At 40.9% G+C, this 12,308-nt stretch overlaps 1 protein-coding gene across 1 annotated transcript in view; it reads left to right on the top strand.

Annotated features, from left to right (window-relative positions):
* The window catches only part of SHQ1 (SHQ1, H/ACA ribonucleoprotein assembly factor), a 98,067-nt gene extending 90,204 nt beyond the window's left edge, over nt 1-7,863 (top strand). The window contains exon 11 of the mRNA XM_040246379.1: nt 6,958-7,863. Coding sequence (XP_040102313.1) covers nt 6,958-7,537 — 580 coding nt within the window. The 3' untranslated portion in view covers nt 7,538-7,863. The remainder of the gene's footprint in view (nt 1-6,957) is intronic.
* The last annotated feature ends 4,445 nt before the right edge of the window (nt 7,864-12,308 follow it).

The raw sequence follows: 12,308 nt of genomic DNA, 5'->3' as shown, positions 1-12,308 counted from the left end.
GACAGAGGAGACTGGCAGGCTGCAGTCCACAGGGTTGCAAAGAGTTGGAAAGGACTAAGCATGCACTCATCATCATCATGAGCCTGTTCACCTAACTGTGCTCTGGAATTGGGGCCACAGGTATGGGTGGACAGCCTTTGGCTAAAGAGATTAAGCATGTGAATTTTGGATCCACTCAGCCATCTGGCACAAGTCAGGAATGGAGGTGGGTTCATCCAGGAAGGACATATGGAGAGAATCCTCTTGTCTAATGGTGTGCATCCCCTTGACTTTCACAGAAGAGTGACAAGGTTTTTGAGAATGTTATAGCGGCAGAGAAACAACCAGCCTGGACTGAGAAGGGCAGAGATGGGAGGAAATGAAGGGAGAATGGGTCTGAGGGCAGCACCAGGAATTCAGAGGCCAGAGTAGGTAGAGCTTCCACCCTAGTGGGTGGTCCCAGAGGACAGAGCATCAAGCCACAGAGGATTATTTTCAGGCTTCAAAACTAATGGAATTTGACCTACTGCATTGTGAATTTGCTTTAGATTGGTTAACTTTTTTTTATCCATTTCATTTTTTCCCTTCTGAAATGGAAATTTTTGTTTTTTACACTTGTACAACCATTGTATTTTGGAAACAGATAACTTGTTCTTCAGTCACAGATCTGTGGACAGAGAGAAATGTTACCTCAGGATAGAATATACCCAGAGTTCCACCTAAAGCTGTTTGAGATGAGAGTTAGATGAAAGTTTGGACCTAAAATTGATGTTGGAATGGATTGAGACTTTGGGAGTATTGAGATGAGTGAATATACATTGCATGTGGGACAGACATGAATTGGGGGTGAGGCAGAGGCTAGAAGACAGACTGCATCGTTGGATAGTGCCTCCCTTTAATTCATATCTTCTCACAGAACCCTAGAACATGACTTTGGAAATAGGGTTCTTGTACATGTAATTAATTGTTAAGGTAAGGTCATATTGGTGTAGGGTGGGCCCTTGATTCAGTATGACTGATATTCTTAGGCGAAGAGACACATCCAGACAGAAGACAGCCTTGTGAAGAAACACACCAAGAGAACGCCAGGTGGTGACAGAAGCAGAGCTTAGGGTGATGTATCTACAAGCCAAGGATTCCTGGCAACACTAGAAGCTATGAGAAAGGCATGGAATGGATTTTCCCCTCAGAGCCCTCAGAAGGAAGCAACCCTGCTGATACCTTGATTATGGACTTCTGGCCTCTAAAACTATGAGAGGATAAATTTCTGTTGTTTTAAGCCAGCCAGTAATAGTTTGTTACGATGGTTACTAGTAACTAATAGAGGGAGTTTTGGGGAAAATTGATCTAATGACCCATGGACTAGGTATCGTTTTTCATAATGCAGGCCCAGAGAAGGGTATTAAGTCAAGTTGAAAATAGGATGAAAAAATATTTCATTGGCCCATACTCAGTGAGGCCTAAATAACTCTTATCTTGCAGTATTTCTGTATTAAATTGGTATTTTCTTGTTCAAAAAGATCAGTTGTTTCTGTTAATGACTGAGCTGGAAATGCTTTTCATTCTTACAGAGTCAGGGCAGGCAGTTAGTTCTGTGTTCATCTGTGCATGAACTGGTATTTGTCTTTCACGCCTGTTTTCAGAGATGAGTTTCACCAGCAACTTTTACCTAAAGCTAATGCATTACCTTTTATTTAGATCAGGTTGCATAAATGTATATTAGGCAGGGGAGTTTGAAGTTTCAAACTGGTTCGTTTCAGTAGAGAGGAATTATGATTATATGTCATTGTCATCATTGTCTTTTAAAAAGAATGTTGATATATGGTTTGTTCCCAGAAAGAGTCTGAGAGTATGTGTGTGTGTGTGTATGTGTCCTTTGAAATTAAAAGCCAAGTCACTGTATTCATCATCTAGTATGAAATGTGTCTGGAGTGGCCTCACTGGAGTCCTGTCCTACATTATCGGTTGCTGGCTCTAGTGTCAGTATGTCATGGCTGGCAGGCTAGCAGGTTTTGGCAGAGGAAATGAAACCTAGTCAGTTACTATGAGATTTATAGTAGACCTGCTATTGCAGGAAGTGGTGAAAAGTTGATTGATAGTTTGAGACAAAATTCTACAGCAAGAAACAGGATGTATGCTTTCTATTTATACCCAGTTTTCTTTTGCCTACATTTCAGGGCTCTTTTTGCACTTTGTTTTGGCGGTTTCATAAGGTTACAGTTCCCTTTTTGCCCCCCTAAAATCAGTCACCAAATATAAAATAATTGAGGAAATTTTATATCAGCTTAGCCACAGTAAAGATGTACACCCTTAGCTGTTACTATTACTCTTCATTGGTAGTTGGATATACTGTAGCTTGTCAGTCTTTAATTTAAAAAAACTTCTCCAATAGGAAATTATTTCACATATATTAACAGAATGGAAGGTTTTTTTTTTCTTTTTAAAGTTAATATGGCAGGATTACATTTGCAAAAATTTTCTGAGAAAAACCTGCATTGAGTATAATTTTATTAAAATATGACATTAGTATGATCTCTCATGTGTCTTTTAGATGCTGAATCTGTTCACTCCATAATCAATACATCTTAACAGACAGGTGGAGAAGGCAGTGGCACTCCACTCCAGTACTCTTGCCTGGGAAATCCCATGGACGGAGGAGCCTGGTAGGCTGCAGTCCATGGGGTCGCTAAGGGTCGGACACAACAATACTTTCATGCATTGGAGAAGGAAATGGCAACCCACTCCAGTGTTCTTGCCTGGAGAATTCCAGGGACAGGGGAGCCTGGTGGGCTGCTGTCTATGGGGTCGCACAGAGTTGGACACGACTGAAGTGACTTAGCAGCAGCAGCAACAGATAGGTATTCTTCATGTAGATGTAAAATATACTCTATAAGTACAACTAGTAATTCACCATATGTGTCGGTTGAGTATATCCACATGTACCTGGTTTTTGTAAGCACTCTGGCTAACTAATAATGTCATTTGACAAGGGTTTTTGACATGACCTAGCCTGGTCTGTTTTGAGTGTGACAGTGAAAAGCCACTAACTGCGTTAAATGAGGTGCTTTCTGAAATGGAAAGGCCATTACAGTTAGATTCTAGAATTTACAAGGAGTGGCAGACTTAGAACCACCTCCAATTGTGCCAATGTTTGAAAAGAACAAAAAGGCTACTCTTTCATGGCTCAGTTTTTTCTCCAAAGGGATAATGTCCTTTTCTGTGAACAGTGACTGCAAAATTATCTGTGTCAAATAATTGAACAGAAACAAACCCAACTTTCATTCCTGAGATTAGTTGGGTCATATTCTATACCAATGATATTTTGAAATTTTAATTAGTTTTTTTTCTTCCTAGCATTCTTTGAGAGTTCAAAGTGCTTATTCTGTTAAGTTTCTATCAGAAGTTTAATATATATTTGAGAAACTAGATAGCTTGAGGTAGTAAAAGTGGGATAATAAGAAATAAAGATGAATCAGAGTGGTAAGGAACAAAAAAAAATCTACATATGATCCATTTTTTAATACACATTATATAATGGATCATTTTAAACATAATATTGTGCTAAAAGTGAGAAACGAACTTTTCCCTATAGGATAGGAATTTACCTCAGCTGGTAACAGGCAAAGATCACTTGGCTCATCTTTGCCACTTTCCTGCCTGTTAGAGTTGACACTTCTTGGTCCCAGTGTTGTGAGGGATGCTTTCCAAAAAGAGCCCAAATTACAGGTGAGGAACTTTAGAATTCCAAATTTATATAGTTAAAAGTGACAGATGTAATATTTTTATAGTAGACAATAATAAAAATCCAAATAGTTTTAGCTTGAGTAGATATATCTGTGGTATTCACTAATACCCACATTTTTCCCTCAGATCCTGCAGTCTTTGTAGGTAAAGCTTAGATGTATACTTTAAGACTGCTGAGCTAAAAAGAGACCTGTCACAGTTTCTGTGGAGAATTCTGGGCCTTATGCAAGTGAGAACTTGCTCCTTGGGAAGGTGTTGAGTGGCATCAAATTGGGAAGGAATCATGGGAACCTTTTCAGAGCCCTCAGAGTATTCCTGAGAGGCCCTGTGGTGGAGGGGAGAGAGCACTGGAGCTCAGAGGTGTGGGCTTCCGCTCCTGACTGCCCCCCTGCTCAGCGGGGCAAACTTTAGCTCGTCGTCTCTCAATTCTTCCAAACTTCTATTTTGCCATCTGTCATGTAGGGATGAAAATGAAGCTGATTCACAGGATTGTCATAGGAGCAATTACAACAATGTTTGTGGAACGTCATCCTTCATATATTGTCGAAAGTGTTTGTTATGTCTGTTAAAAATGTGAGATGTGTGGTCACTGAAGTGTAAAGGCTTTTATTTAAAATTTTTATTTTGGATATTATAATTTAATAAGAAGCATTCTCTTCTTTCTCAAGTTCATGGCTTTTTATCTCTTAAGGCTGTATGTCATTACTCAGAGAGGACCTTTTTTTTAGTGAGAAAGATGACAGTGAACTAATCCTTAGGCTGGCAGAGCCTTGTGGCAGGGAGGTTTTAAACTGGTCCACTAGCTCTGACCAGATCCTTGGCAACCGGTAGCCAAGGCTTCAAAATATATTATGTATATCATCCACAACTGTCTTGGACATGGATGTAGATTGTATTGCAAACATCTTATTTTATCACTGTGCTTTTAAAGATGTTTCAAACCCACCAGAACTTACCCAGAGAGTTACAGCCCTTTGGTAGATCATCTACTAACTCCAGTGAATCTCACCCAAGCTTTCCTTTCAACCACAGGCCATCTTTCCTTTTCTAAGATCCGTCAATTCCAGCAACAAAACACAGGGTTTTCCTCGTTTAAGAGAAAGTTGCACATCCACGACAGCGATTGTCCTCGTCCCACCCAGCCTTGGACACTGACTGCAGTGGAGCTTACCCTCTCTAGACCTGGGTTGGGGGTGGGGGAAGCAGCCCTGTGGAATCTTTTGTTATGCTAAATATTTTGAGACAAAGCAGTCTTAGGTATATCCCAGGCACTTAGATGAAAATCCCCATCCGCCACTCTATTGAAATGAAGCCTGTAGTCTCCAGTATTATGGGGTGAACTGCACTTTGATGAATGAACTTATCCTGTGAACTCAACTCATTCAGTTTGTCTCAAGCCACTCATTTCATCTTTGGAGCCAGAGAAATACAGGAGGCATGTCAGCATGCTTACCGTTTTTACTCACTGCTACTGTTTTTCACTTGTCACACCAGATTTTCCTGTACGGAACAGCAAAGGCATCTTTTTTGGAAAACTGCAGTATCCTTTACATTGCTTCAAAAACAAAACAACTAAAATGCATCTGAGTTAATGAAAAAGTTTTATCTGTTCAGTATAGTGTTTATCCAGAGAAGGCAATGGCACCCCACTCCAGTACTCTTGCCTGGGAAATATTATGGACGGAGGAGCCTGGTGGGCTGCAGTCCATGGGGTCGCGAAGAGTCAGACACGACTGAGCGACTTCACTTTCACTTTTCACTTTCATGCATTGGAGAAGGAAATGGCAACCCACTCCAGTGTTCTTGCCTGGAGAATCCCAGGGATGGAGGGAGCCTGGTGGGCTGCCGTCTATGGGGTCACACAGAGTCGGACACGACTGAAGTGACTTAGTAGTAGTATAGTGTTTATCATGTAATGTTATAAATTTAGCAAAAATATCCTCTGAAATAGCATGAGATGGTTTTCAGTTAAAAAGCACTCTGTTGCTCTTTTATACTGCTTTTCTTTTCTTGTTTTCAGTTAAGAATTTTGAATAGGTATTCCATTCCCATAAGTTTAAAAATAAACCATATGCATGAAAAGTCTCCCTTTCACTATCATCCTTCATCTTTCCAGCTCCTGCAGTGCCCCCTCTACGTAAATATTAGTGTTTTCTGTAGCTCTCCAGAGTTCATGGTTAAGTGTACAAGCAACTTCAAATATGTTTTTGCTTCTTCACTTTGTGTGTGTGTTTAACATAGAAAGCAGCATATACATACAGGAAGCCTTTTGTCATTGTTAAACAGTATATCTGGGTTAGTCCCTGGAGAGCCTCCTACATTACATCACGGTTGACTGTTCCTTCCTGTGGCTGTTCCACGACTGATCTAACCAGTGCCATGTTGGTGGCCGTTTGGGTATTTCTTATCTTGGAGTATTAGAAACAGTGCTGCAGTAAACATTACCTTGGGCCTGTGTCCTGTAGCACATGTGTTTAATTTCCAGATGTGGTTTTGCTGGATCAAGGGAATGTACATTTTCAATTTTAAAAGTTATTGCCAGGTTCTCCTGCACCAGGATTATAACTGTTTACTCTCTCACCAGCAGTGAATGAAGGCGCCTTTCGTCCACAGCCTTGCTGGCAGTGTTACCAAATGTTTGGATTTTTGCCAATCTGATAAATGAAAATATATCTCAGCATGACTTTAATTTGTATTTCTTTTATTTGACTGAGGTTGTTGAACATCTTTTCATATATTTTCAGAGTCATTTCTGTTTCTTTTTGTGAGAATTGTCTGCTTGTATCTTTTGCCCATTTTCCTCATGGATTGTTATCTCTGCTTTTAAGAACTCTATTAGGGGAATTAGGCCTTGTTTTATGATATAAATCACAAATACTTTTCTCAATTTTGCATTAGCCTTTTGACTTTTCTTCTTCTTATTATTTTTTTACCCTTCCGAAATTGTCCTATTTTTATTAGTTGAATTTATCAGTCAGCCTTTCTTTTGTGGCTTCTAGATTTTGATCATAGGAAGGCCTTCCTCATTCTGGGGTCATAAAGGAAATCTCCTTCATTTCCTTGTAATACTTGTTTCCTTTCTTCCGTTTGTATCTTTGATCTGTTTGGGGGTTCATCCTCTGTGCTGTGTGAAGTATGGATCCAACTTTATTTTGTCATCTCTTTAAGCTATGGACCCTGTTATCCCCAGACCAGTTAATAGTCCTAATAATTGTTCTTAAAATGGTTTTCAAGGTCCAAAAAGTTGGCAGCTCTTGCTGAAGCCTTAAAGAAAGCATCCCTAACCAAGGCCCAGCTGGGGTTAGAACTGGAGGAGCTGGAGGCAGCAGCATTTCTGGTCCAGGAGGAAGAAACCACATCAAAAGCAGGAGTCCATTCCACTTCCAGGCAGCAGACACCTGCCTCCAGCTCTGAGACGAGTGGTTCAGAGGAATCAGAGGGCAGTACATCACCTGAGACTGAGGAGTCAGACTCAGAACAAGAGGAGCCCGTAGGCGGTGAATCTGAGACAGGGCATTCCTTGCTCGGTCCCTTTGTTGAAGAAAGCAGCATGGCCCTGCTTCTTAACGATGGTGGGATGTGTAGAGGTACCACTTTCCTGGGGTCTGATGATGGTCGAGGACAGCCGCTGGCCTCCCCTCGGGCTCCCAGAGCATCTGGGCCTCTGATCCAGGAGCTTGGAGAACAACTGGAGACTTCGGTTCAGATTTCTGAGCCCAAAGACTCTGCTGCTGGACAGCAGGGGAGTGTGCTGGAGAGAGAAAGCCAGCAGACACCTGAGGATCGACTCTTGAGTGGTCTCATTTGTTACTGAGAATTATGTCAGATTTGGTTTTATTGACTGAATTAAAATTCTTCATTTTCACTTTGTACTTTTCCTTGGTATATACAACATTATTTGTGAGCTAATATTGATACCAGTTGGTTTTCTTGTACCTTTAAGAACAAAGTTCTAAAGCAAACTGTAATTAATATTATCAGGCTTATTTCATGCAATATTGTTATTTTGAGATTCATTAATGTAGCATGTATGGATTTGGTTTTTTTCCGTATCTGAGTAGTATTTCATTGAATGGACATTTGGGTTGTTACCAGCTTTTGGCTGTTCCAAATAAAGCTGTTATGAACATTTGTGTGCAAGTCTTTGTGTGGACATATGCTTTCATTTCTCTTAGGTAAATATCTGGGAGTGGAATGATGGAGCCGTATGGTAGGTGTATGTTTAACAGTGTAAGAAACTGCCAAACTGTTTTCCAAAGTGACTGTACCATTTTACACGCCCACCAGCAGCCTGTGAGAGCTCTGCTTCTTTCTCAGTCTTGTCACCACTTGGTATCATCACTTGGTGTGGTCAATTTTTAACATTTTAATAAGTGTGAAGTGGTATCTCATTGTGATTTTATTTTGCATTTTAAGACTACTTGTGTTGAGCATCTTTTCACATGTGTGTTTGTCATCCACATATCTTTGGTGAAGTGTCTGTTCAAATCTCTTGCCAGTTATTTTTGACCTGGGTTGCTTTTCTTATTTCTGAGTTTGCAGAATTCTTTATAAATTCTAAATACAAATCCTTAGATGAGTCATCCTTGCATGCCTGATAATCTTTGATTGCATAAACATTGTCAGTTTTACTTCATTGGGTGCTGGATATATGTATTCTCATAAGTATTCTTTAGCTTTGTTTTGGGATGCAGTTGTTTGGAAATAGTTTTGATCCTTATGGGTCTTGCTTTTTTAATTTGTTACATAGGTCTGAAACAGTGCTCCATCTAGGACAATTTCCCAGTCCTAAGGAAAGATTTTCCCATGCCCCAGGGATTATGTGTTTTCCAGTCCGGCTGATGAAAATAGATACCTGTGTGAATACTGGTCCCTCTAATCCTTTCACATGGCTCTTTCCCAGCCTCCTTGACAGGCTGTCCTCAGTGAGTAGTTGACCCTCTCCTGGTATCTGGTGTTCTCCACAGCTCTCACCTTTCCCATACTCTGTCTTATAGACTCTGGCCCCCCAGGTCCCCAGCTCTGTCTCCTGAACTCCAGAGTCCATTGGGTTCTCTCTGGGTTGCCCCTCCCTGTGCAGCTTGGACAATCATCTGGGTCAGTAGGTGAGGCCCTCTTACCCTCCTAAGGTTTGGTTTCCATTCCTCAGGATCACTGTCTTTCATTGCCTGATGTCCGGTACCTTAAAAACCCATTGCTTCATGTATTATTTCTTGTTTTCTTTTTTGATTATATCAGAAGGGGGGAGGTTAAACCTAGTCCCTGTTACTCCATCTTGATTAGAAACATAAACTTCCATTAATATTTTATATGTGAATTTTCTCACTTGAGTGTAAGCTCCTCGGGAATGATGTCTGTGTCGTGTCTTGTTACCACTGAATCATCAGCCCATATTCTCAGTGCACCATAAATATTTGTTGAGTGAATGAACAAATGAAATAAACCAATTTACTTGGGGGAGGAAATGAAATGAAATCTGATATGTATTCATCTCAGTAGCATTTTTATTTCAGGAAAGGGTATGATCCCTTTTATTCTACTTCTCTGTAAGTTGTGAGTATTTGTATTTCAACTGCAAATTCCAGTTTATATTAACAGGATAGTTGGGGTGACTGTGCCATTTGACACGCACATTAACTCCTGAACACTGTAACAGCTTTGTTAGAATATGTTCAAGACTTTTCTCAGGCTCCCGGAGAGCTTCAAAATCCCTATGACCATTGAAAATGCATTTCTCCTCAGTAGCACATGACCTGAGGCCAGTTTGAAAATGCATTATCTGTTGTTCCTCTCATTTACTACTACTAATGTCAAGTTGAGCAAATGTACTCTTGTCTAAAAATTTAAAGCTGTGGAAATTTCTCTTTCCATCAACTTCTGTCCTTACTTAGGAATCTAAAGAGGATCTACTTTGGAGAGACTCACCTTGGGTGGAAAAATTTTTGACTCCCTTATTCAGAGGAGGGGCAAATGTGATCCTTCCTGGATATCCTCAAAGCATTCTTGTCACTGTACAAGTCTCATGCATTGGAAAGACAAAAAGAGTGAGCATTTTAATTTTAGATTCCATGTCTGCAGTGTTTCTTTTACCCTGTCTTTGTTTGCTGAGGGTTAAAACTTTATTATATTACCCTGTCTTTAAGGTGAGTTAAGAGCACTATACCATGTCTATAACACAAAGCACAGCCAAAGGTGCTGCTTTTAATATATATATATTTTTTAACTAGATAATTGGCAGGCAACTCGAGGGATCTCTTATAACCATATGCATTCCCAAGAACCCTGGGTGATGGTGAAAAAAAAGTTAGGGAAAGCACAAAGAGGGGGATTTAGCAGCTGACTAGCTGCAGCTTAGTGGCAAGAACCACAGTGACAGGGCTGAGGAGATGAGGCATTGAGTCCCAGAGACACAGTTCGAGTGTAAGCAGCCTGCTGGGGGTACGCCAACCTCGAAACCTCTCTCTTCCTCTTGGAAAGTGAAAGTGAAGATGCTCAGTTGTGTCCGACTCTTTGCAACCATGAACTGTAGCCCCCACCAGGCTTCTCCATCCATGGGATTTTCCAGGCAAGAGTATTGGAGTGGGTTGCCATTTCCTCCACCAGGGGATCTTCCCAACCCAGGGAATCAAACCCAGGTCTCCCACATTGCAGGCAGAGACACTTTACCTTCTGAGCCACTGGGGAAGCCTCTTGGAAATGGGAATACAATATTTTCTTGCTCACCTTACAGGATAAGGAGACTGTATATTCAAAACACTTTATAAACTAGAAAGTATTAAACCAGCGCGAGGGTTTATTATTATTGTCACACTTCCCAGAGCTGCACAGGGCTCTTTTCAGCTACCTGACAACAAGCCTCTGGGGGAGCCAGCACTTGGAAAGTGAGAGCCCTCTTAATCGCTTCTGAGGTATGCTCGTGGTAAAAGTCTGCACAGTTCAGCAGATTAGATAGAAATATTAATTGTATCAGTGAATCACAGCACTGCCTCATCCGGTTGGAATTATTGACCTATTTTTCTATGTTCTGTCTCTTCTCCCATTATCCTTGAACAATGTGGGGCCTTGCTGTGGGCATGATCTGTTTTAGGTGCCAGGGACTATGCTGATATCATCTTTCACTGGCATGGGATTAATTTACAAATGAGACAGGGCTGCTCCCTACCACATTCTAAATTGGTTGAACAGCTGGGAGGTGGTTTTCACACCTGCTAGTGAAAAATCCATTTTGGATGCATGGATCAAATTCTATTACCAAGAACTGGGCATAGGAGAGAAGGGGTCAAGTTTTCTCAGCCGTAAGACTTTATAAAATTCTAAATTAGAGGGGGCTCCTAGATTTCTCTTTTGTTATAAGGGGATTTTTATTTTCTATCTTGTGACTAGAAATTGACCCATATAGTCAATGGTGACAAAAGAGATACCTCTAAAAGAAATGGAAATGAATGAAAGACAATAATAGAAAGGAAACTCTTGACAGCTTTATAGTTGTTGCGCTATCAGAAATATTCCAACTCTTCAGAATGTGTTAATTATAAAATCTTTGAAGATGCAGACATCCTTTTGTATAAAATGATCTGTCATGTAATGTCACTGCCTGTCAGGTAGATTGAAGTTAAAGCTTCATAAACACAAATCTCTGTGACTGTTTGGTCAGGCGTCTCCATGAAAGCAAATCAAAGATTGCAAATGTTTCCTTAACATCATTCCATCTAAATCCCTGACAGTTTTTGTTAGTGATCAGCTGCTGCCTTTCCCGCCCATTTTCTGAGTGTGTTATATATAGTTTCAGTCCATACCAAATGAAGGAAGCATTGATTAGACTTGATTTAAGGCAGCAAGTGATAAATGCTGCTGGAAATTGATTCATGCCTCTCCAGTGACTGGGGCACAGACATCCACAGTTGACACAACTCTTGTCTCAAGGCTGGAGAAAACAAACAGGGAAACACATGTCAAACAGATAAATGACTTGGCTGTTGTGAGCTCTCTGTGAAAGCCATTTGTTTCCTAGATAAGGAAGACTTCTCTCCAAAGTCATGAAAAGATAAGCTGGAGGAAAAGGATGAATGTGAAAGCAGATGCTTAAGCACTTGAAAAAAAAAAAACAAATAGAAAGGATGTACCTCCTGGAAGAGTCTGGCTATGTGTATCCGCTTTCCTTTCCTTTTAAACATACTGGAAGCAGCAGTTTGGCCATGTGAGCCTCAGTCCTAGCTAGGATCACATGCTGAAGGCTCTGCCTCTGGTATTTTATGTATTCAAAGTGATAGGATGTTACCTCTTAAGTTCTTCCAGGGCGACCTTACCCAACTGCTCTTGCTGGAGTGAACATTCAGAAGCAGCAGCAGCAGGAACAGCCGAGCAACTTGAGAGCTTTGCCTATAGTCCATCTGGCCTGGAGCTCCAACAGTTTGACCACCAGCCTAGAGATGCCTGGAAAAGAAGAGCCGTGTTGCAACCCAGAGGCTCCCATGGAGCCTTGCCCACTGTACAGTTCACTGTCTTTATGTTTCTGTACATGCTGTGTTTTCCCACCTCCACCTGTTTGCTTGCATAATGCTTTCTCTTTTCCCTGTGACTTTGCC

This window comes from Oryx dammah, unplaced genomic scaffold (genome assembly GCF_014754425.2).
Source record: "Oryx dammah isolate SB20612 unplaced genomic scaffold, SCBI_Odam_1.1 HiC_scaffold_9, whole genome shotgun sequence".
Lineage (NCBI taxonomy): Eukaryota > Metazoa > Chordata > Mammalia > Artiodactyla > Bovidae > Oryx > Oryx dammah.
This window is presented reverse-complemented; position numbering and strand designations above follow the sequence as displayed.